Source organism: Mycteria americana, chromosome 2 (assembly GCF_035582795.1).
Source record: "Mycteria americana isolate JAX WOST 10 ecotype Jacksonville Zoo and Gardens chromosome 2, USCA_MyAme_1.0, whole genome shotgun sequence".
Taxonomy (NCBI): domain Eukaryota; kingdom Metazoa; phylum Chordata; class Aves; order Ciconiiformes; family Ciconiidae; genus Mycteria; species Mycteria americana.
The window spans coordinates 174,979,196-175,004,512 of NC_134366.1; the positions used below are offsets into that span (position 1 = coordinate 174,979,196).

At 51.7% G+C, this 25,317-nt stretch overlaps 1 protein-coding gene across 4 annotated transcripts in view; it reads left to right on the forward strand.

The window, feature by feature from the left end:
- Window positions 1–25,317, forward strand: part of ARHGAP39 (Rho GTPase activating protein 39) — a 152,031-nt gene that overhangs the window by 82,953 nt on the left and 43,761 nt on the right. For all 4 annotated transcript variants that reach the window (XM_075495405.1, XM_075495402.1, XM_075495404.1 and 1 more), the window contains exon 2: window positions 1,387–1,818. In XM_075495405.1, coding sequence (XP_075351520.1) covers window positions 1,387–1,818 — 432 coding nt within the window. The remainder of the gene's footprint in view (window positions 1–1,386; window positions 1,819–25,317) is intronic.

Sequence of the window (25,317 nt, forward strand, 5' to 3'; positions counted from 1 at the left end):
AGGTTCAGACTGGACATTAGGAAGCATTTCTTTACCAAGAGGGTGGTCAAACCCTGGAACAGGCTTCCTCGAGAGGTGGTCAATGCCCCAAGCGTGTCAGTGTTTAAGAGGCATTTGGACAATGCCCTTAATAACATGCTTCAACTTTTGGTCAGCCCTGGAGTGGTCAGGCAGTTGGACTGGATGATCACTGTAGGTCCAACTGAAAATACTCTATTCCATTCTCTTCTCTTCTCTTCTCTTCTCTTCTCTTCTCTTCTCTTCTCTTCTCTTCTCTTCTCTTCTCTTCTCTTCTCTTCTCTTCTCTTCTCTTCTCTTCTCTTCTCTTCTCTTCTCTTCCCTTCCCTTCCCTTCCCTTCCCTTCCCTTCCCTTCCCTTCCCTTCCCTTCCCTTCCCTTCCCTTCCCTTCCCTTCTATCCTGTCCTGTCCTGTCCTGTCCTATCCTATCCTATCCTATCCTATCCTATCCTATCCTATCCTATTCCTCTGCATGGAGCCCAGGACATGGTCCGGTCTGTTTGTTCCTCACTGGCTCCATCCCTCCCACTGTTGGGTTTCGGTGTTGATGCAGCCTGTGGTTATCGCTGAGTCGAGGTGTGTCGGGGCGGGTGGTTTGGGGAAGGTGCCGGAGGTGGGACGTGCATGCCACAGAGCTGGCGCCTTTGCCCGGTGTTGAAATCGAGACGGAGGGAAGGGATGTTGGCAGAGCTGTGCAGGAGCCCGGCGCCGGCACACCAGGATTCATGCCAGGGAGCAGCGCTGCTCCAACTGGGCTGAAGGGGGTTGAAGCCATCGTCTGCCAGTCTTGCATGGACAAATGCTGCCAGGCGTGGTTGTCTGGACGGCAGCGCAGAGCTCCGGGGTGGTCTTGCAGAAGAAGTAGGTTCGTCACCAGGTTGGTGCCTCCAGCTGGGCTCTGTCCCTCCATCTCTCGCCTCCCCCCTGCCCTTCACCGCCGACGTTGCGCCGAGCACGCTGCAGCCGCCGGGTCTGTGCCCCAAACAGTTCAGACTGTAAAATGCAGAGGGCTCGGGGTGGAAGCCGTGAGCCGGGGTGAATGCTGGGGTGCTGTAACCCGGGTGTGTGTTTTAGCTGGCTTGCAGACTTGCTGAATTTCCCTGGGAGCTGAAAAGCAGGGCCTGGTTTGCAGCCCTTTGCAAATACTGTATTTAGTGTAAATAGTGCTGCGGACTCGGCGTCGATGGGGGAGGAAGAAAGAGTTGCTGTCCTCACCCAAGCTGCTCTTCTTCTTCATCCTGCCTCCCCAGACACTGCGAGCGCTTGCCGCAAGCATTGAATCATAGAATCACAGAATGGTTTGGGTTGGAAGGGACCTTTAAAGATCTTCTAGTTGAAGTCTCTCTCTCTCTGTTTGTTCTCCTTCAGGCTGGAATGGGTGGAAATCATCGAGCCTCGAACCCGGGAGCGCATGTACGCTAACCTCATCACGGGGGAGTGTGTGTGGGACCCTCCCGCCGGGGTGCGGATCAAACGCACGAATGAAAACCAGTGGTGGGAGCTCTTTGACCCCAACACCTCCCGTTTCTACTACTACAATGCCACCACGCAGAGGACAGTGTGGCACCGGCCACAGAACTGCGATATCATCCCTCTGGCCAAGCTGCAGACCCTGAAGCAGAACACGGAGTCGCCGAGGGCTTCCACGGAGAACAGCCCTGGGAGGAGCAGCAATGTCAGCAGGGAGGGCAGCACCAGCTCCTCCCTGGAGCAGGAGCTGGAGGGCAGCGAGAAGGTGCAGGATCAGAGGTCAAGCCGTCAGTCAACCCAGTATGCAGTAGTGAAAGAAGAAACGGAAAGGTAAAAGCAAAGCTGTCTCTTGCCGGCACATCACAGACGCGTGCGACTGAGCTCGGTGATGGGTTGGTGCAATAAAATTGCAAGTTCAGATACCCTCATAGTCTCCCAGCGCTGTGGAAGAGCAGAGAGCAGAGCCCTTGTCCTGCAGCTCTTTATTTCTGTTGTGTAAAGGTATTTTATGGACGGCCCCTCTAGCTAGATTGCTCATGGGTCTGCGCACCAAGTCTTAGAGAGCGGGTTTGCTCCTCCGTAAAACAGTCGTAGGAGGAAGAGGTATAAGCACCTGTGAAAGGTGTTTCTCCTTGTTAGAGGCAACTTAGATGTTCCCTTCGGAAAGGTACATAAGAGAAATAATTTCTTGTCCTCTGAAATACATGGTTTTAGAGAGCAGCGTGGTTTTAAATTATTTCCCTGGATAAGATCTCCCTAATAAGGCAGCATGATTCATGCTGCAACCATGGGTTATCCCGCTGGTCTGTGAAGCTCCTAGCAGAGATGATTTCTCTTGTAAAGGAGAAGCTTCAAACTGAACAGTGAGTTAGTGCTCAGTTTCTGAGGTCCAGCTGCATATGGACAACGTACTGAGACGTCTGCATTGCTGCTCTGTGCGCTTTGTTTCATGCTTTTATGGCTTGCAAGCTGCAAATCAGGCGGTTCATTACTTAATATATTTGTATTTTCTTCAACGATGCCTCTTACAATGTTAATAACCGAACAGTGTCACTGGCAAGCCATCAGCAGCGCAATTTCTGCTCGCAACTAGTTCTGCTTCCTTACAGCTGGCGCACAGAAACTGAGGCTGGGTGATCTCATGGCCACGCAGGATGGGAACAGGAACTCCCAGCTCAGCAAGTGCTTTCATGTGGGACCTCAGACGCAGCCTTGCCTCCGCGCGTCTAGCCCGTGAGGGTAGGCTTAATCTCCCCGAGCTTTTGGAAGATCCTCTGATAAAATCGCTGAATGTGGGGATGGCATCTTTCCTCGCAAGGCAGGTGCTGTTTGGAGAGGTAGATAGTTTTGATTTTCAATTACAAGGATGCTGGGTGGCAGACACGGCTGCCCACGGTGGCCAGGTCTAGCTGGGTTCGTTCAGGGTATGCTGCTGGCTATTTAAGCCAGTCTTTGCTTGCCCATCCCCAAAAATACCAAGCTCTGACCTTCGATAGGACAAGGGGGAATGGTTTTAAACTGAAAGAGGGGAGATTCAGACTAGATCTAAGGAAGAAATTGTTTACGCTGAGGGTGGTGAAACCCTGGCCCAGGTTGCCCAGAGAGGTGGTAGATGCCGCATCCCTGGAAACATTCAAGGTCAGGTTGGACGGGGCTCTGAGCAACCTGCTCGAGTTGAAGATGTCCCTGCCCATGGCAGGGGGGTTGGACTAGATGACCTTCAAAGGTCCCTTCCAACCCAAACCATTCCGTGATTCTATGACCTGCTACAGGCAGCAGCCTACTGTCACCCCCTACTTCCAGCTTGTGGTCTCAGGTAACATCGTCCATCAGAGACCGCTTGTGCAGGCTGCATCTGGCAACACTAAATCCTCAGCTGTGGGGAATACAGATTCCCTCCAGAGTGAGAATGCTTTGTCAAACAAAACTACTAGCATCCAGAATAGCCATAACCCTCCTGCCCGCCCCGTGTCTTGCTTCGTTTGACTGTAGCTAAGATGGAGAATATATTTCTCCCACCCCTTTGTGCTGGGCATTGCAAAGGTATGGCAAAATAACACCTTTCTTGGAGAGTTTCAGGATAAAGACCAAGGGTCTCCAGGCAGGCTTTGGAGTTGGGCTGAAACCGCTTGTCCTTTCTCCCAGGGCCCTGTTGTCGTGCTGGCTGGCCCACGTGTGAGCAAAGATCTCCTCTCCCTCCCATCTCCTCCCTCCCAGCGCCAAACGCTTTCCTTGCCCAGATCCGTAACTCTGCTTCGCTGCCCTACACCTCCATCCCACCCAGGTTCACCTCCCCACCACCCTCTGGGTTGCCCAATTCCTCCTTCTTCCATCCAGCTCGATGCTGCTGAGCTGCAGGTGGTTTATTGCCTTCCTGCATGTGCCCTGTCCAGGCACGTGTCCTTCTTGCACTCTGCGTAGACGATGCCAAGCATCAAGAGGAATAAATGAGTTGCTGCCTGCATCATGGCCGGAGGGGTTCCCAGCACTTGCCCTCACTTGGAGGGATCTCATCTCCCATGCCTGAGTTTGGATGGGCAGGGGAAGTCATCCTGGGCACAAGGAACGGGAGCAACCACTGTTGGAGCCTGTTTTGGGGTGTGCAGACCAGAATCATTGGGTTTTGTTTCTAGGATTGCAGTTTCATAACATGCTCCCCTCAGGGGAACGCTCCGTGTTGCAGCAGGCTGGGCTCAGGGACTCCCTTTCTTTCTCAGGTGTTTTACTCCTGCAGCTCCATTTTTTATGCAGCGAGCACCTGGCATGGACTTTCCACTTCTCCCTGGTGGGGACGGCCAACAGCTCGTCTCATGGCTGGCAAACGAGCTGCTCAGTGCACCCAGCCTTTGGGCTGAACTGGTCCCAGTTGCCCATGGGAACATTGTTTTCTCTCTCTTTTTTTAAACTCCCCATCACTAAGTCTTCTCCAGACCTCACAGCAGCTCCAGGAGGAACCTGGAGGTTGGGGAAAGGCATGGTCCTCGGTGCTCCCATGGGTAGCAGCCCGTTGCACCCACTCCAGAGCTTTGTGAATCATATAACCATAGAATCATGGAATGGTTTGGGTTGGAAGGGACCTTTGAAGGTCATGCAGTCCAACCCCCCTGCAAGGAACAGGGACATCTTCAACTCAAGCAGGTTGCTCAGAGCCCCGTCCAACCTGACCTTGGATGTTTCCAGGGATGAGGCATCTACCACGTCCCTGGGCAACCTGGGCCAGGGTTTCACCACCCTCAGCATAAACAATTTCTTCCTTAGATCTAGTCTGAATCTCCCCTCTTTTAGTTTAAAACCATTCCCCCTTGTCCTATTGCTACAGGCCCTGCTAAAAACTCTGTCCCCATCTTTCTTATCAGCCCCCTTTAAGTACTGAAAGGCCACAAGAAGGTCTCCCCGGAGCCTTCTCTTCTCCAGGCTGAACAACCCCGGCTCTCAGCCTTTCTCCATAGCAGAGGTGTTCCAGCCCTCGGACCATTTCCGTGGCCTCCTCTGGACCCGCTCCAACAGGTCCATGTCTGTCTTGTGCTGGGGACCCCAGAGCTGGACGCAGTGCTCCAGGGGGGTCTCAGGACATCGGAGTAGAGGGGCAGAATCCCCTCCCTCGACCTGCTGGCCACGCTGCTCTGGATGCAGCCCAGGAGAGGGTTGGTGAAGCAGGAGCTTGTTCCCAAAGCAGCGTTAAGGGTTAACAGCAATCAAGTGGGTGAGTTTTAATCTTCCTGGGCTTTGCTGCAGGAACACGTGCAGGATCAGTGGCTTCCTGGGGGAAGGTCCATTCCCCATAGCGCTTGCATGCTGGACCGCAGAAGCTAGTGTGGACACTGCAGATCACTAATCCTTCCTGTCCTCCACCCACACATTCTCTCTCCTTTTCCAGTGCTTGGGCTAGGCAGGTGTATTATGGGATGCAAAGCTGCTGGGTAGGGTGGGAGGAGGGAGGACTGCACCTGAGCTCTCAAATAGAAAGGCTTAACCCGTGGAAACCTTCTTCTGGCTTTGCTGGTGGAGGAGAGGAAGCTAGCCATGGGGTCGGTTTGCTCCTGGCTGCTGGAGGGCTGTGTGACCTTTCAGCCCTGGCAATTCGTAGCCTTGGCCTTGCCGGGAGCTGGCACAGAGCGAATACCAGGTCTCCTAGCTTTAAAAATAAAATAAAAATTAAAAAACAGATGCCACTAGAGGGAGCAGATATTCCTGCTCAGTGGACAGTTTCCACCTGCATCCCTGGAGGTGACACAACGGTGTTGTCCCTTCAGCTCAGCCAAACCGTGACCTTCCTCTCTGGGCAACTGGACTGGGCACGCTGGAAAGCCTGGAAAGCTTTGCTGAGACCTCAAGGTTACTGGGACCCATTAAGGGAGAGATTTCCGAACGTCGAGGAACCCTTGGAGGGGGTGAGGATGCTGCCGCGTGGTCTGTCGCTGCCGGGCATCCTCGCAGCTCTTGCCACGAGGGAGGTCTGGCTGCAAAAACAACCTTATTCCCACCAGAAATGGGATGGTGTTTGCTGCAGCTGACTCAAGGGAAGGGGAGATGCTGTGGGTTGAAAGGGGAGACGTGGTTGAGCCTGGTAGATGTGGATGAGCCTGGTAGATGTCCAGTGGATGGAGTGGATGGGAAGCTGCAGAAACATTGGTGTAGCAGCAGCATATTGCGGGCAGCTAAATGGTTAAATCCACGTGGAATGGCTGTGGAAGTGGGTAAAGCACAGGCTGGCGTGCAGGCTCTGCGCGCTGCGGGAGGCAACTGCCAGGGATGCTGTGATGGAGCGTTTGCTCCTCGGCCCCGGGGATGGCCTGTAGCTGGATGACCAGAGGAGGTTTTATCCAGCTCTGATTTCTATAGCGAAGCACAGATGAAGAAGGAGGGCTTGCTTATGCCGATCTGCAGGAAAGCTTCCAGGGATGCAGAGATTTCATCTCCAGAAGTAGCTGATGCTCTCAGACCCAGGACAGATAAGCCGAACATGAGCTGTGCAAATTAAAAATTGATTTTTGATTGCGGTGATAGCAGCTGCAAAGGGCAGAGCCAGTTCAGGCATTTGTGCCTCGAGCTTCTCAGCATTCAGGGTATCTCTGCATTTCAGTGTTGGTTTCTGACCTCGAGCAACTTCCAGACAGAAGCCAAAAAAATATCTATTTCTGTAGAATATACTTGTTTCTGTACCTGTCTGAGTCTTAAAACTTAGGAAAGCTGCTTCAGGCAAGGAGCATTACAGCACGGATGAACCAGGCATTTCTTGTGAGGCTTAAAATACCCGAAGACATGAAAGCTTCTGCAGAAGGAGGCAGTACATACCATGCCTCCATACGTACGTACCATACGTACCATACCTGAGGCACGAATAGAAGCCACTCGGTGGAGGTCAGACAGTTGCTGGCTCTCAGTGATCCTGTGGACAAAGCTTTTTTAATTTTACCCTCATCTTTTGCTTGTAAGCATTAAAATGTATACCACCGTGGATGCCCTGCGTGAGCAGAGGTGAAATTTTGACTGATAGCGAGCCAGATCTTGAACTTACGTGATCTTTCAAGACACCTCCAGCCCTGCTTTCGGTGGCATCTCTGATGCTGCGTGGCTGGCTGCCCACTGAAGCGATGGCTTTGACCTGGTGGGTGTATAAACGCTAGCCATGGGAGGTGAGGGTCAAACTGCTTTATTTCAGTCTTCCTCAATGAAGAGCACTGCTGCAGCCCTTTGCTGTAGGGACCATAGAATCATTGAATGGTTTGGGTTGGAAGGGACCTTTGAAGGTCATCTAGTCCAACCGCCCTGCCACGAGCAGGGACATCTTTAACTCAATCAGGTTGCTCAGAGCCCCGTCCAACCTGACCCTGAACGTTTCCAGGGATGGGGCAATCCAGGGATGGGATGACCTTAGAGGGCTGATTTTGGCAAGGCCAGACCTGCTGGGTGCTGCTCAAGCGCTTGCAGGGCTCAAGGGTGTTGGAGATCCCTCCTGGGACCACTGATCTCTCAGCACCCAGAGTTGCACCTGAGCCTTGTTGTGCATGGGCAGCCAAGGAGGGACCCTGAGATGGGGCCGATAAGTGCAATATCGGGTGGGGCAATTATTTGGGGTCACCTCTGCATGGGACGGTTGGTGTTTCTGAGCCTCAACCCTACCAACCCTAAGATGAGGATGGACCTGGGTATCACATGGTGTGTTGGAGATGACGACTGGAAATATTTCATTTGCATCAAAAGGAGGAAATGGAAGGGGATTATTTGTGAGGCTGGGGAGGGGGTGGAGGATCTAGAAAACGGGGTGGTGTGGGGCAGGTTGAGTAATCACCTTCAACCAGAGACATGGTTGAAGTCTCCTTGGTAGGACAATTTAAAAAGATGTTTTGCCAGTGCTTGGTTTTGTCTCCATGAAGAACCAAGGCTGGAAGGGAGCTCTGGAGGTCATCTGGTGGAACCTCCTGCTCCAAGTTTCATAACATTAAGTCTTATAGTCATTTCAACAAAGTTTCTGGCTAAGCGTTTCCCTGCTGAAATTGTCTGGTCTTAAAAGGGAGGTCAGGGGAAGTGGGCAAGTCTTGAGCAACTGATCTCATTGGAGTTTGCACTCAGAGGTGCCCCACACCCTGCCGTGATGGGTGGATTTAGGAACCAGAGCATCTAGTTTGGTAGGAGATGGTGGAGGCTGCTCCAAGTCCGTTCCTCATGTCCTAAGTGCAGCAGTGGACCAAGTTGGGGCTGGTCCCATCACACGTGTGCAGGTCAGGGATGCCATCAGCCCCTGCATCCGCAGGGAATGTGCTGCTGCCAAGCGCTTGGGTCTCGCTGGACTTGCCTTACGCTGCTGTCGTGAGATGGGATTTGCACGTAGCTGTAATCAGCAGCTGGATCCGGCTCCTGAGACCGCGGTAGGAAGCACTGCTGTGTTGTCTCAACTTGGTGAGCTGGCGTCTGCTCATCTTCGGGATCTCAATAGCAGGTTTGTCTTGGTGGTCAGCAAAGGTAGAGTGCTTCCCAGCAGGAATTTCTTGCTTATGCTGTCTCGCCCTAGACTTTGCCTTGCTTGTCTTAAAACGGTAACTTTTCTACAAAGCATAACATGACAGCTGTGAAATCTCTGAGCAGGCTGCAGCCGGCACGTCGGCTGGGTTTTATGTCAGGTCACTGGGTTTTTCTATGCTGTCTGAAAGTGTCTGTGGTTATTGGTCCGTGCAGAGTCTTCCCGTTGCTCAAAATCCTTGGAGAAAGCTTCGAGGGTGTAGAGAGGACCTGCTCGGAGGAGCTCATGCGGTCACTCTCGGAGGACTTGGCTGTGCCACCAGCGGGCAGCATCTCTGCCCCTGCTTCACCAGGGAGGGGTGACAAGTGGAGGCTTGAAGGACAAGCAGGTGGACCTTCTCTGACCATCAGAAGAGCTTTCCTTGGACCACCACGCAGGACTCTTTAAGAATAGGGGTTCTTTACCGAAGTCCCATCTGCTGTGAAATTGTCCCCAAGTTATTTCTCAAGACTTGCACTTTTCTTGCAGGTCTCACCCCAGTTCTGAAGCCTGGTGTGATATTGGAGAAGATGAAATGCAGCACTTTTAAATCTTCCTGGATTAAGTGTAGCTGAGCTGAAATAGCTGAGGGGTATTCCCTTACAAACCAATCCCCGGGATGCAGCAGGGCTGTCTGGGGTTGAGGCATGATGGTAATCGGTCCTGTCGGGTGTCTGGGGCAGAGCGGGGAGGCTGCAGGTAAATGCACAGCTGTAAAACACAAACTCTTCTCCCTGGTGCAGGCAGCAGCCATTTTCTGACTACAAAAGCCCAAAAAAAAGCAGCTCTGCAATTTAAAAGATGGCTCAAACCTAGAAAATGTGTGTTTGGAGCGTCTGGGGAGCTGTTTTGCTGTGCCTCATGTGAACAAACCACAAAACCACAATTTTGTTTGCAATTCTCTCAATTTATATCCTTTTTCTGAAGGCATTGGGAAGACCTGCCGTGCTCGGGTTTGGAGCACAGGTGGATCAATGACATAAGTCTCTGCAGCATCTGCTGCACGGGGATTTTCCAGGTCCCTGCAGAGATTCCCAGCCCTCCTCCAAAACAAGCCTCCACTGTGAAGAGAAACCGAGGAAAGACCAGGGGTTGCTTCACAGAGCTGTACAGCAAGGCTGCAGCATCGAGCAGATCCCAAAGACCTTCTTTCCCAACGTCTTGCCTCCAGCAGTAGTGTAATGCATGAAATTCAGAGCATTTCTTCACCCAAAGGTTGGATTTTCCCAGCTGGATGACATCTCCATGCCTGGTGGCAGGTCAGTTCGTGAGGATGCTGTGGGTGCTGGCTACATGGGGCATTTCCTTTCCATCTCAGGGCTTGGGTGTCGAGGAACTCTTCCCCTGCAGCTGGGTCAACATCACACCAGCAGACCAGCTACGTGGTGGGAAGGGGAGCACAAGCCTGCTGCATCACCACCACCAAGAGCAAGTGGTTCTCCTCGATTTAGGAGCGCTCCACCCAGGACACAAAGCTGCCAGTGGTTCCACAGGCTGTGAGCCCTCACGTGGACCTGGCCTCAGCGCAGGTTCACGCAGGGTTTGTGGGGTGGGCTTTCTTCTGGGTTGCGATCTCTTAAAAACTACAACGTGCCAAACTGTTCTGCTTTGAGGTCAGAGAAGGGGTGTTTCGATGAGGTGGCATGGGCAGCTCGGACAGAGGAGGGATGTGACCATCACTGCTGGAGTGGGCAGCTCGGGTGCCACTTGTCCCCTTCCAGCTGATGAACCCAAGTGCTGAGGGCTTCCCGCAGAGAAGGAGTGTGGAGGATACATATAAAACCCATGTAGCTCCAGGAACACCACTCTGGCATTTCTGAAAGTGGCAATAAATCAGCTCTGCTCCTTGTTGCCTTCTCCATCTGCTGGTATCAGAGGACTCAACGTCTCTGCTTCCCGAGCAGCCGTTCTTGAGGTCTAGAAAACCCTCTGCAAGCGGCCAAGGTGACTTCTGCAAACACAGCCTTCTCCTCTGCATGCCTATCGTGGAAGGACTTGTTCTGAAACAGCATTTGGTGTCCTTTACACTTCCGTGCTGCGTTCATCTAGAAGTGGCCATCCTGGTACTGCCAATATCCCAAGGTTGGAACAGGGGCAGCCATGGCTTAAACAATATTTTTATGGGTTAAGTCCACAGAGCTTGGCCAATATTTAATGCTGAGATAACTAACCATGGGAAGAGTTTTCCAAAGGATGTGCTGGGTTCTTGTTGGCTGTGTCGACCCGCTTCTTTCTGATATGTGCTCCTGACTGACTCTTGGAGTGAAGGCCTGGAGTCAGGAGCTTCTTCTGGGTGAAGGTCCGAGGGCTGGAACCCCTCTGCTATGGAGAAAGGCTGAGAGAGCTGGGGTTGTTCAGCCTGGAGAAGAGAAGGCTCTGGGGAGACCTTCTTGTGGCCTTTCAGTACTTAAAGGGGGCTGATAAGAAAGATGGAGAGATTTTACCAGGACAAGGCGCAACAGTTATAAACTGAAAGACTGTAGGTTTAGATGGGACAGAAGGAAGAAATTTTTTATGATGAGTGTGGTGGGACACTGGACCAGGTTGCCCAGAGAAGTTGTGGATGTCCCATCATTGGAAGTGTTCAAGGTCAGGATGGATGGGGCTTTGAGCAACCTGATCTGGTGGGAGATGTCCCTGGTCATGGCAGGGGGGTTGGACCAGATGATCATTGAAGGTCCCTTTCAACCCAAATCATTCGATGATTCGATGAAGTTTTTGCTCCACTACAGGGACAAAAAAATAAGAGGAATTTGTTGAAGCCTGGAGTCTGCTCCCCGGTTGCTGTTACCGCATCGGATAGGCTGCATTACACTGATCTAGATCAGCCCTAGATAGCTGCATCGTCCCTCCCGTCACTGAAGGGCGAAGAGGATGGTCCAGAAGCCCTCTACCCTGCCAGTCCCCAGCGCTGCAGGGACGTCATCCCATACCCAGGCCACGGCATACCACTGCAAATCCTTTTCCTCCTGGTGTTTTATCTGCGGGCTGTTTTGTGCAAGCATTTGTGCGTACAGCCAGCGGGCGGAGCAGGAGGTCGGGGGACCAAGGTCTCCCCTGGCTCCGATGGCCGGGAGATCCAGCACGGGCTCTGCCTGCCCCTTGGAGCAGGCTCAGAGGAGTCCCGCTCGCTGGTACAGGGATGCTGCCAGGCTGGGGGAGGGAACGTTTGAGGAAACTGTAGGTATTACTGAAATGGAGATTTTTTTTTCCCTCTTATTTGCTGCCTGTAGCAGAACAGCCACATCCCTGCTGTTTCCCTCGCCATGCCCGTTTCCTTCTTCCCTCCTCCCCCGTAAGCCTTGCAGAGGAGGTCACTGGGTTATTTTTCAGCAGATGTGGGATTCCACCTTATCAAACAAACTCAGCGAGATCCGAGGTGGTGACCTTTAATGCTTTGACCACAGCCTTGACCCGCTGCTGGGGTGCACCACCAGACCACGGCATGGGCTTCCAGGGCCACCTCGAGGGCTTTTAGATAGACCTGCTCCAAACTGCTGTTGCTTTGGCCTCCACGACAGAGTGCGGAAGAAGGTCGAGGTGGTTTTACTACTAGGTGCAGCGCATGTTTGCCTTGCTCTCCTGTGTCCTCTCGCTTCCCATTTTCACCTTCTGTTGGACACGCCTTGCCCAATAAAAGGATTCATGTCCTCAGGACATGGGATAGTCCAGTATCCAAGTAAGCAGGGCTCGGGCTCAAACTCCTTTTTCCACCCGACAGCCTTCAGGCAGCCCATTTCAAACAGCTGAATCCATCACAGCTGAGTTGCTCTGAAGGTTTTTGGTTTAATGATTACCAGGCAGTCCCCCGGCTTCATACTCTTCTGCTGGTTCCATGAGATCCTAACTCTCTCAAACCTTGTCAGGCATGATGCTGGGAAGGATGCTAATTGGAACCATCAGGGTTGAGGGGAGACAGGCAGCTTCATCTGCGGCATGGGAGGCAGGGTGGGAATGGGCTCTGGACTGTAATTAAAGCCAAGAGCTCTCTGCAGGAAATCACTTTCCAGGTCATGCGTCTTTCTCCATCGCTTTCACATGCTGCAAGCAGATTGCGCATCGCACAGAGGCTGCACAGAAAGCCAAGCTCCCAAATTCACTGTCTTCCAACATCTTTTTGTCTTATGTTATCCCATGGTATCGACTTAGCTGGGGTCATTCCCACCCATATCATGACAAAAGCCCAGCACTTTTGCTCTCCAGTTGAGATTCTCATCTGCTGATGCTTGGCATCACCGTGGATTTCTCCTAACGAGCATAGATGGTCAAAGAGCAACTCAGTTGGACTAGCTGATCGTTGTAGGTCCCTTCTAATGGAAATATTCTATTCTGTTCATGCCTTTATTTACGTTTCTCGCGGTGCCTCTAAGCAGGTCATGAGGATCATGGAAGTCAGTTGGGTTAACCTGCATTTCTGCTGCTGGGTTTCCATGTGGCTGTTGGGTCTTGAGCCCCTGTAAGTGAATGACCTGTTGTGATCACCTACTGTAGGTCGCCAACAATTGCCGCCTTCTCTTAAGTGTTGAGAGAAGATTTAATGGTTTCACAGATGCTTAGAATCATAGAATCATTTAGGTTGGAAAAGACCTTTAAGATCATCGAGTCCAACTTAACCTAGCACTGCCAAGTCCACCACTAAACCATGTCCCTAAGCACCACATCTACACGTCTTTTAAATACCTCCAGGGATGGTGACCCAACCACTTCCCTGGGCAGCCTGTTCCAATGCTTGATAACCCTTTCGGTGAAGAAATTTTTCCTAATATCCAAACTAAACCTCCCCTGGCGCAACTTGAGGCTGTTTCCTCTTGTCCTATCACTTGTTACTTGGGAGAAGAGACCAGCACCCACCTCGCTTCTGCTCACCTTGTTAGAGAAACTCAAGTATTGAGCCACTTCTAGGTGGGCTTCGTGGTTGGTGTTGGCTCCATTGGCCAGGGGTCTAGAGAAGTTCATAGAATCATTGAATGGTTTGGGTTGCAAGGGACCTTTGAAGGTCATCTAGTCCAACCCCCCTGCCATGAGCAGTGACATCTTCAACTAGAGCAGGTTGCTCAGAGCCCCATTCAGCCTGACCTTGGATGTTTCCAGGGATGGGGCATTGCCCGGCAGGAAGCAGCGATGCCCTTGGTCAGCCGGAGCACGACAGACATCTTTTCAGGACATCCTTCTTCTCCGGTTGCGATTTCTCAGCAGCCCCATTTTGTCTGGATATGTGATTTGCCCCGGCTGGGAGACTGTCTCACTCGCCTTCTTTTGGCTTCAATTTTTCTTTCCCCTCTGCCAGTGCCACAGGCACTTGGGTGCCGGCCATGCCGGGTCTCGCCCAACCTGGCTGGGTGTGTTTTGCACCAGATGAGAAGTTTAACATGATGCCGTTCAGAAACTCATCTTCTGGGCTCAACAGGTGTCACGGGCTCCTTCATTAATTTCCATTCGCTCACCGTGCTCTTGTCCTGCACGCTTATTGCAGTCAAAATGATAACGATGCGAGCCAAGCTCTTGGGTGATGAACCATCTGAAAACGTACGTGGCTATTTGGAGATGACAGTGAGTGGAAAATGCATTTCCAGTATAAAGCTAACAGCATCTCAAGATTTAACCCCCCTCCTCATACTACTCTCAAATATTTTAGAGAAAAATGTTCATGTCTTGCATTTCTTGCTCTAAGCCAGGGTGGAAGATGAAATCAGGGACGAAGCGCTCGGTCCTGTTTCTTTTTAATATCCTTTCCTTGAATTCTCCGCTACCCACTGCAAAACAGGACTCCGGATTAGACGGATATTTGTCTAATGCAGCCAAGTGCTTACGTAGATCATCAGACCCAAAATAAAGTTTACATAACTGCAAAGAAAAACATCTTTTAACTTTTATTAGAAGCAGTGGCTGTAATTAAGAGTATGAAGCTTTACAGGCCAGTGATTAGAACAGAGGATTAGGCGCTGGGATTTCATTTCTATTCCTGGCTTTGCCATCGAGCTGTGCTATTTCAGTCCAGTCACTTTCCCTTATTTTAAAAATAAAAGCAATGCCACTCTCCAAGCCGCTGTGAAATGGTGCCACTTCCTATTTTGGGGGGAAAAGAAAAATGCTTGATTTATTTTTTTCTAATTTATTAGATGGTTGCTGTTCTGCCAGAGGTTCCCATGCTAAAACTGCCAGAAGCAAACTTGTGTTTATGCCGGAGCCTTTGCAATCCACAGTTTAGGGTATTAATGGAAAATCACCTTTGAAGCGTCCTCCGCCCCAGCTGGGTGAAGGTCCACGCTGCAGAGGGCTTCCACCGGGAAAAAATGCAAAGCTGCCTTTTGCAAACGCCGCCGGCTCCAAGTGAGGCAGGAGGTGAGAGGCAGCTCCAGCTGTGCCGCTCCTCCAGATGTGCCGCTCCTCCAGATGCGCTGCTCCTTCTCGTACGTCACTGCGGTACAAAAGAAGCTACTGGCATTTCATGCTCCGGGATTGGTGTTGGTGCTCCTGCTCCTGATGCTCCCTGCAGTTTTGAGGTTCACAGCTCCTTTTTGTGCCCACCGAGGGTCAGCATCGTGCCGGGGAAACGTGGGCGTTGCAAGTACCGGAGACGATGGACCTTGCAGTGCACGTGCCCTGCGTGTGCTGAGATGAAGCAGTGCAGCCTCACCAGATGGCAAATGTTGGGAGTTTTTAGCATCTGCTGTATCTCAGTAGCACGTTGAAAACCTCGCGCAGGCATCTGACTTAGCGATTGTCATAAAAGACATTTGGCAATCGGTTTTGGAATCTGGATCCGGCGTAATTAGGCTCATATAAGATCCCATTAGTCAAGTAGGGGATTAGCCCAGAGTCCTGGGTCCCAACTGCATTTGGGCAGGTGATGTGGGGGTTGGTGCAGGAGGATGGGAGCCAGAGGGTGTGTTCATCTTGTGCCATTTGAATTTGATTTTTCTTTTTTCCCCTTATTAAGCTGTCTTAATTCCCTCGGTCAGGACAGCGTAGCACTCAGGAGTAACTGTCAGGCTTGTGAGCACCCTCCAGCTCTTGGTACACGGTGCGTCACATGCCTGGTGCAGGCAACATGGGCTGGAGATGCAAGAGCAAGACTTGTTTTTCTGCAGCCTGTTCTGGTATGAGCGCCAGGCTTGTCGCTGCACGAGGTTGTTCTGGAATAGCTCCAGCATCTGCAAGTCAATATTTCTGAGCTGCAGCCTCAGGCTGCCTTGAAGAGCCACGGAGATCTGGGGTTAGTGGGGAGATCTCTTCCCATTGCAGTAAGAAGACCGTGTTGATGTTTATCATCTCTCAGAGTAGACTAACATGTTACAAGGCCTCCTTTTTCTGGGATAAACATTCAGATTGACATTTATTGAGGAATAACCATTCTGCTTGCATTTAGCATAATGCATATAGCATTTTTGTTGCATGTTAGTCTAATGCAAATCATAGAATTGTAGAATCATCAAATAGTCTGGGTTGGAAAGGACCTTTAAAGGTCATCTAGTCCAACCCCCCTGCCATGGGCAGGGACATCTTCAACTCGAGCAGGTTGCTCAGAGCCCCGTCCAACCTGACCTTGGATGTTTCCAGGGATGGGGCATCAACCACGTCCCTGGGCAACCTGGGCCAGGGTTTCACCACCCTCAGCATAAAAAATTTCTTCCTTAGATCTAGTCTGAATCTCCCCTCTTTCAGTTTAAAACCATTACCCCTTGTCCTATCTCTATAGGCCCTGCTAAAAACTCTGTCCCCATCTTTCTTATCAGCCCCCTTTAAGTATTGAAAGGCCACAAGAAGGTCTCCCCGGAGCCTTCTCTTCTCCAGGCTGAACAACCCCAGCTCTCTCAGCCTTTCTCCATAGCAGAGGGGTTCCAGCCCTTGGACCACTTCTGTGGCCTCCTCTGGACCCGCTCCAACAGGTCCATGTCTGTCTTGTGCTGGGGACCCCAGAGCTGGACACAATACACCTGTACAGCTGTACTGCTGTCGTAAATGTGGCAAAGCCCTAAAAGTCACAATATCAAGGGCACATGGTGGCGTGAAGCGTGTACAGGCAGCTTCTGCCGAGCAGACGGCGTGCTGTGAGGATGTCTTGGCGTATCTGCAATAATTTCATCATCTGCATGAATGTGAAGATGCTCAGCACTGATTTGAATTCATTTTTGGTGCATTGGTTGGACCATATTAAACACCTGCTTGACTGCTGCCATCCAGAATTGTAGGGCTTTTAGTTTGGTTTAGCTGAACTGACTTTAGGGGCAAATTCAGAACCTGAGTTACAGCCATTTTTAATTTTAGGGGAAGGTTAGGTTGCTTCTGGTAAAATAAATGGGCCCAGCAAGCTAAGTAAATTGACTTAAGTACATCATATAGTACAATTTAAACAGGACTGGGATTTGGGTACAGAGCCTTAGTCCTGCTTAGCCTCCCAACAGAAGCTGGAGGAAAGGGAAATACATTGAAAGCACTTAAAACACACTGTCTTGCGTAAGGGTTTTGCTTCAGCTGTTTGTCCACCTACAAAAGAGAAAGGGATATTGCTAAAGTTATGGTTGCACCAACCCCACCCATGGTTTTGTCTCCTTTTCGTGGAAGGAAGAACACATGGAGGAAGATGTGGCGTGTGTCTCTGGTACAATGTACAGCCTTGCTGCTGTGGAGAGATGGGCTCCGTATAGTCTTGCCAGCTGTCTCAAGTTGTGATGAACTAGTGCTCATCTTGATTTAAATATGTCTCCCGATGCCTCTTTTGGTCTTCAGCTTGGTTCTTGCAGAGGTACAGGCTTTGCCAGTTTTTTTTAAATAGAAGGCGAGTGAGGGTGTAGGCAAGAAATGATCGGGTTGGGAAGGAAGAGGCTACTCAAGGGAGTGCCATGCTGAGGGTGGCTTGAGCAGAAGTATGGTGGCATCTGCAAGGGTGGCAGTCAAGGGAAAAGCAATCTGCCCACAGCTCTAGGGAGTTAAAGTTGGTCAGCATTACCTTGATGGTGGAGCAAGTTCTCTTGGAAGCCATTTCTGTGGACGTGGATGACACAAAGGTGGTTGGGAGTGGCCAACATGGATTTACCAAGAGCGAATCATGCTTGACCAACCCGATTGCCATCTGTGATGATATGAGTACGTATCTGGATGATGGGAGCATCTGCCTTGACTCTAGCAAGGTTTTTGACACATTCTCACATGGCATCGTTGTGTCCAGTTGGGACATTAGAGTCTAGACAGGGACACTTCTAGGTGGGTAAAAAACTGGATCATCAGGCTCAGAGGGTGGGGATTAATGGTTCATACCCACCCTGATGGTTGGCTGCAAGGGGAGCTCCTCCCAGGCCCATCCTGGGACCTGTCCTGTTCCATAGCCTTATCAATAGCCTGCGGAGGAGACAGAAGTCACCCTTATCAAGTCCACAGGCAAGCTGCTCTGCTTGAGGTCAGGGCTTACATTCAGAGGGACCTGGACAGGCTGGAGGAGTGACGACAGACTGGCAAGAACCTCTGGAAGATCAGCAAGGCCAGATGTAGCGGCTGGGATGGACTAAACTGCTCTGGGCAGTGGCTGGCTGGGTAACAGCTCTGCTGAGGACCCAGGAGTCCTGGGCAACTCTATGCTAAATGCAGATGAGCAGTACGCCTTGGTAGCAAGGGAGTCTGGTAGCATCCTGGGCTGTAGCACCATGCCCGTAGCCGGTAGGTCAAGAGAAGCAATTATTCTTCATTAGACCACAGCTGGGCAACTGTGTGTAGTTTGGGGCTCTCCAGGGCAAGAAAAACTTGATAAACTTGAGCGAGTCCAGTGGAGAGCCACCAGGATGGTCAGGGGCTGGAGCACATGACGTGTGAAGAGAAGATGAGGGAGCTGAGCTAACTTTGCCTGGAGAAGAGAAGGTTTTTGGGGAGACCTCAGGACACCCTTCCAATACCGAAGCAGCACAATTGCAGCACTGCCGTAGGACCAGTCGGCCTTTTGGTTAGAGCAGGTTTTGCTTTCTGAAAATTTCTGGGCATGATTTTACCCATCAGGACTTCCGGCAGGCGATTTGGTCCCTGTAGACCCATGTCTGTGCAAACCCTTAATGCTACCTCCCTCCTCCACTTCAGAAACTAATTTGGGTTGACCTTTCTAGATTATCCCCATACCAGCAGAGTTCAGGAGTTGTTTAAGGTGCTGCTTTTGTAGCACTTCTGCAGACGTTCATGGGAAACCCATGGTGGTGGTTTGGTATCTACGCCTCTTTGCAGCCAGGGCAGAAGAGCAACTTGTACCTGTGCTTGCAGCTCAGTTTGATTTGCAAATCAGTCTTGATTTAAACGGCGACCTGTGTCAAGATGTGTAAGCAATCAGGGGCTGCTGAGGAACGAGTGCGCATTCCCTCCTGCTCCATCCTTTTTCGGGGGAGGACAGCAGCCTTTGGCTGAGCTTGGTTGAAGCTCTCAGCCCACCCTGGTGAAGTCCGGTGGGAACATCATAGGAAAGCCACCTGTGAAGGTGAGATTTTCTTTGATTGCCTTGCTTTGGTTTTCACTCAAACTGATCGGTCGTTGATTTAGGCTCCTTTAAAGCAGAATAATAGGCTTTTGGTACTATGTTAACTAAATGGGTGAAGGAGGAGGAGGAGGAGGACCTCTTTGCTTCCTCTTTGCACCCAACAGTGAGAGGTGCTGTCTCAGTAAAACCACTTATGTGACTGTTTATTTTGATGTAGGTTGTCCTACAGCTGTCAAGATATCTGTGGCTTCACCAGGCAACGCAGCAACTTCATTACTGTCACTTTGCTTCCTTGCTGCTGGCATCCCATGTAAATCCAGATGCTAAAATCTGCAGCAAAGGCCACCTTCTGGTGGCTCCTGCTGGTACTACCTGCTACCACCTGCGGGTAGCAGCCTCCAAGTGTCTAGTTCCCCAAGTTACTGTCTTGGAAAGGTCACTGGAGTGAGCATGGAGACGTTCCTCTGAACTAGGGCAGCTGGTTGTGCCGGTACTGAGTGTCTTGGTGGTGGCTTGAACATCACACGTCCCATTGGGTACGAAGTTTTGAGGGTTGAGTGCCCATTGTGGTGGCCCAATGAAGTCTTGCTTTTTGTGTGCTCTCACTTTCTCGTTGTTGCTGTTGGAAGCAGTGGAGGGAGGAAACTTTGCTCCAAGGTTGCCATTGCAGTTTTTCTTCTCATCTCTTGCATCTTCAGACTCTGTCTTCACAGACACTCCCTTTGGTTTGTCAGCTTTGCTCTACCCTACGATGGCCAACCAGGCATCTCTTCATCTGTTTTACACAGCTGTGAGTTGCTTGGTGGATATCAGCTATAAAAAATAGCTGAGGGTCTGTTCACAGGTAGGACGTGTGTGGTCCAGGTCTGGTGCTGCTGTTGTGGTAGCAGCCCGGCATCTGGGTTTGGGGCGCGATGCACATTGGTAATGTGACCCCCAGTCCCAGAGAGCCACACGGAGCTGATAAACCCTCCATATCCATGAAACGCAGGATCTGGAGGAGTAGGGCTTATCTTCTGGAGGTGTGTAGACCTCACTGATGGGTGTGGAAGAAGCTGTTTGTCCATCTCACAGGGCTGCAGGGAATTCAGCCTTCACCCATTGGGTTTGATGGTCTTGTTTTGGCAGTGACCTGACTGCAGTTGAGTTTTTAGAAGGAAGCTCCTGTGTTCCTACCCGACTTTCCCCAGGGATGCTGCTGTACATCTCTGCAACGCCCTGCCACCGCAGAGGAGGCTGTTCCCGTGCGTGGAGGTGCTGTAAACCGAGAAGACCATCTCCTTGGGAAACCACAGGCTGGCGAGTGCTGTGACAGCCAGAGCAGACGCCGTAGCTCTGAAGGCAAGACACCAGCTTGGAGAAACCTTTGTCCTCTTCCCAAAATCAGCACAGAGCCTTATCTTCTGATAAGCCAGGGCAAGCTGAGTCAGGGCAAGTGCAGGCATTTGTAGGGGCTTTTCACAGAATCACAGAATCATATAGGTTGGAAAAGACCTTTAAGATCATCGAGTCCAACCATAAACCTAACACTGCCAAAAACCATCACTACACCATGTCTCTAAGTACCTCATCCAAACGTCCTTTAAATACCTCCAGGGATGGCGACTCAACCACTTCCCTGGGCAGTCTGTTCCAATGCTTGATAACCCTCTCGGTGAAGAAAAATTTCCTAATATCCAGTCTAAACCTCCCCTGGCGCAACTTGAGGCCATTTCCTCTTGTCCTATCACTTGTTACCTGGGAGAAGAGACCGACCCCCACCTCTCTACAACCTCCTTTCAGGTAGTTATAGAGAGCGATGAGGTCTCCCCTCAGCCTCCTTTTCTCCAGGCTAAACAGTCCCAGCTCCCTCAGCCGCTCCTCATAAGACTTCTGCTCCAGACCCTTCACCAGCTTCGTTGCCCTTCTCTGTACGCGCTCCAGTACCTCAATATCCCTCTTGTAGTGGGGGGCCCAAAACTGAACACAGTATTCGAGGTGCGGCCTCACCAGTGCCGAGTACAGGGGCACAATCACTTCCCTAGTCCTGCTGGCCACGCTATTTTTGATACAGGCCAGGATGCCATTGGCCTTCTTGGCCGCCTGGGCACACTGCTGGCTCATATTCAGGCGGCTGTCAACCAACACCCCCAGGTCCTTCTCTGCCAGGCAGCTTTCCAGCCACTCTTCCCCAAGCCTGTAGCGTTGCATGGGGTTGCTGTGGCCCAAGTGCAGGACCTTGCACTTGGCCTTGTTAAACCTCATACAATTCACCCCAGCCCATCGATCCAGCCTGTCCAGGTCCCTCTGCAGAGCCTGCCTACCCTCCAGCAGATCAACACTCCCACACAACTTGGTGTCGTCTGCAAACTTACTGAGAGTGCACTCGATCCCTTCGTCCAGATCATTGATAAAGATGTTTTGCTATGAAAAAAATCCGTTTGCATCCCATTTGTCTGGCGTAAAGGCAGGCAACAGTAATGATGACTTAACAGGATCATTTGCTTATCTGCAGAGGTCTCTTGGATGCAGCCGGGCTGCAGCAATGCTAATTTTCCTTCTGCAGAGCAGGGTAGGCTGGAAGGAGTACAGACAGCGGTGGGTCAGCTCCTTGAAACCTGACAAAATTGCTCTGAGGGCTTTGGTCTCTTAGATGCAAACTCGACTGCAGCTGAAATCATCAGAGTAAGCCTGCTGTGAAGACAGAAGCGTGGGACTGCTGCCTGTCCTGGCCTTTGAGACCGCTAAAACCAGTGTCCGTAATGTCTTCTGCACATCCTCAACCCCCCGGACGGAGGATACCGCTGCACCCGCCCTGGGCAGGGCACTGCTGGCATCGGGACAGAAATAGAAAGAAGAAAAGTCCTTAATCTTTATCTCCTGGTAAATTTATCTCCTTAAAATTTATCTCCTTAAAATTTATCTCCTGGTAAGGAGTGTGCTCCCACACTGGGGGTTTATTCAAGGGGTAAAGTTTCAGGAGCTTGTGCTTATAGTCTTTAAAATAGCAAAGGCAGGGATGCTCCGAGAGCCTTCCTGGGCCAGGCATGGGCGTGCGGGTAATCCTGCACTTCGGTCTGACTCTGCCTGCACCCAGGGAGCTCCAGGAATACATCGGGTCTCCTGGGAGGGACTGAATATGACAGCAAAAAAAAATCTCCAGCTGAGCCTGCCGGCAGCAGCAGCATTTCCACGCGGAGCTGTGATGCACTCAGCCTCTGCTCTGGGAGCGAGCAGATACCCTCCAGGGATGCTCAATGGTTTCCAGCTGCCTGGTTCATGGCAAGCAGGTGTGATGCTCTGCTAGGGGAAGATTCGGACTTGCAGCATCAGCAGGGCTGTGCTTGGGATGTCAGCGGAGCAGCAGGAGGGAGGGAAGGGGTGTGCATTGGCAGATTGCGGCTCGGGGACCCCCAACCCCTCCGAAGCATCCCCCTCCCTCCCGCACCGTCCCCCAAACACCCACTTAGTCTCATCAAGCACCAAAGAAGCTGAAACCATCGGATGGCAATTGCTGCTGGCTCATTCCCTCGGCTCCAGGTGCCAGGATCAAGCTCCACGTGCCCCTTTTTGGATGCTCCTCCATCCCTTCGGTTATTTTGGCAGGCTCCGAGGACGGGCGGTTTTGGCAACGCGCCCGTGCCAGGCGAAAAGCGCCCGAGAGCTGTTTGCAGCCGCAGCTGATGGAGCTGTTGCTACAGAGATCTTGCCAAAAACAGCCTCCAATCAGCTCCCAACGCCGGTCTGATGCCAAGCCCCGCTCAGAGCCCGGGGAGCCGGCAAAACGATAAATAGGTGTCAGCTTTGCCCATAAAAACCCTGCGTTGAGTCCTGCTGGGGACGGCGATTCACAGCAGTTGCGTGGCTTATTATTTCCCTGAGTCTTTGTTGAAGCATGTGCGTTTTGTGCCGCCTGTGCAAATGCGGCATTTATCCTCCCCTGTGCTATTTCCAACCTTCCCCCTCGTCCCACGACGTACCTGGAGGTGTGCTCCAGGCAGAGCCATCGCTTGGTTTCCTACCGTCTTTCCTCCTCCTCGGGTGCTGCTGCGAGCAGAAGGCTTTGAAGGACCAGCTATGGCTCGGCGGGCAGCACTGACCTGTGCCAAGCTGCACCCAGGTTCACGTCTGGCCTTCCAGAGCCTTGCTTACCCAACACCAAGATTTGGAAGGTGCTTCTTTTCCCAAAGAAAATAATCAGCGTTGTCTGTCTGTCTGTCCCCACCGCCACGGGGAGTGCTGGAGATGCTGGCATCCAGCAGGGATGAAGACAGGCTGTTCAGGCATCGGGAGGACCCCTCCTCAATAGAGGAAAGGTATTTTAACCTCAGAAAAGTGTGCATTTTCATTGAATCATCGAATGGTTTGGGTCGGAAGGGACCTTTGAAGATCATCTAGTCCAACCCCCCTGCCATGAGCAGGGACATCTTCAACTCGAGCAGGTTGCTCTGAGCCCCGTCCAACCTGACCTTGAACGCTTCCAAGGATGGGGTAGACTCTTGGTTCCTGTTTTGCCCCAGCTGCGGTGGGATATACCCAAATATACCTTGGGTGCACGCTGTGGGAGTGGTGATCGCTCGTCTCCCAGCGGGATGGACATTTAGGGTAACCTTCTCCACTGCTAAAAGACCAAAGTGGTGAGCTTCAAGCCGTTGGGTGTTAATGCCGATCTCAGCCCACGTTTAGACGTGATGAGCTGTTTAAAGACGTTCCTGTAGCGTACTTGGCTGTAAAGGGGATGATCCAGAAGAGCTTTCACAGAAGCTCCAGCTCCCTTGCGGCCAGGGTCCCTGGGGTATTTGGGCAGAGAAGCTTTTCTGCTGTCAGGCCCCCAGGTACTTGCAAGGCTCTTTCCTTCACCCTTTCTCCCCAGATTTTTTCCATGGGTAGGGCAGATGGGCAAGGCATCAATTTGTTTTCCATGCGAACAGCATGGGCTAAGGCATCCGCATCTCTCCGGTGTGACACGTCCACCGTGCCCAGCATCGCGCTGGCTTGCAGGAGGGGGCGAGCACAGCTGGGGAGAGCAGCAGCCCCCCCCTCCCATCCAACTTCCATTTCGTAACCTGCCTTCGTCTTGAATCAAACGGGTTTCATTTCCCGTCAGCAGTAATTACCCCATCCACTCTAACTCAGCATCCTCTGGCACATCCGGACCGTCTCCGCCGAGGTTTCTGCGCAGACGGAGTCGACGGCTGAGCGAGTCCATCCTGCCAAACGCCCGTCCAGATGCAGGGAGAGCAAAGATTCAGTCTGGGAGCCGCTGCTGATGCCCGGAGGCGGCGCGGTGGGAGCCAAGTGGGGGATCTCCACAGGGATCTGCGGGAGGACGGGGCGGTGGTTGCACAAACCCGGGGGTGGCCGAGCTGGCTGCGCTTGCTTCTCCAAGACAAGCTGAATTTCAGGGGGGGGCGTCATTAAAAGTCACTCACTGAGATTTCAGCATAAATGAATAGCTGCTGAAAGCAGCAGGCGTGGAGCTTGCTGGAGAGCCAGGGACAGGCTTGCCAGCTATTTAATATTTAAGCAGCAGCATTGTCAGATTCCTGCTAGCCCGGCTTCCCATGGGCGGCGATGTAATGGAGCATTTGTCCTCTGCCCCCCCCCCAGTAAGCTATTTTCTCATGGTTTTTAAGCCAGCGCCTTATGAATTGTGCTTAACAAAGGTCAGACTAACGGAGCCGCTGAATTAAAAGGAATAATTTTTTTACGATGAGGGTGGTGAAACCCTGGTCCAGGTTGCCCAGAGAGGTGGTCGATGCCCCATCCCTGGAAACATTTAAGGTTGGACGGGGCTCTGAGCAACCTGCTCTAGTTGAAGATGTCCCTGCTCATTGCAGGAGGGTTGGACTAGATGACCTTCAAAGGTCCCTTCCAACCCAAACCATTCGATGATTTTATGATTAAGGTGCTTTCTGCAATACCTGTCTCCATCCAGTGACTTAGGGCTGCTACTTTTCATGCCTTTTAGCTAAATGGAGATGGTGGAGCAGAGTTGACTCGTGCTTTTCTATGCAGTGATCCCGCTGTTGCGGGAACAAAGCAGCAAAAGGGCTTTGCTGGTCGGACTTTGCAGACCGGCACAAATCTGTGCTAGACTGAAATGATGATTTGATGAGGCTAAAGCAAGGCCTAAGCAAAGTCTGGGTAGCGATCTGTGCTGTTCTTTGTGTGCCACGTCACGCTCATGGGGCTTTCACGCCATAGCTGATGGCACGTCCGAGTCTAGGTTGCCAGGAGGACCGTCGTCTGCAGAGACATCGTCCTGGTGGTGCTGCTTGAAGGTCTACAACCTTTAAGGTCTGGAAGCTTTAACATCTGCAAGCTTTAAGGTCTGCAAGCTTTCAGGTCTGCAAGCTTTAAGCCCCCATGACTGCTCCTTTCTGAAACCATGTAG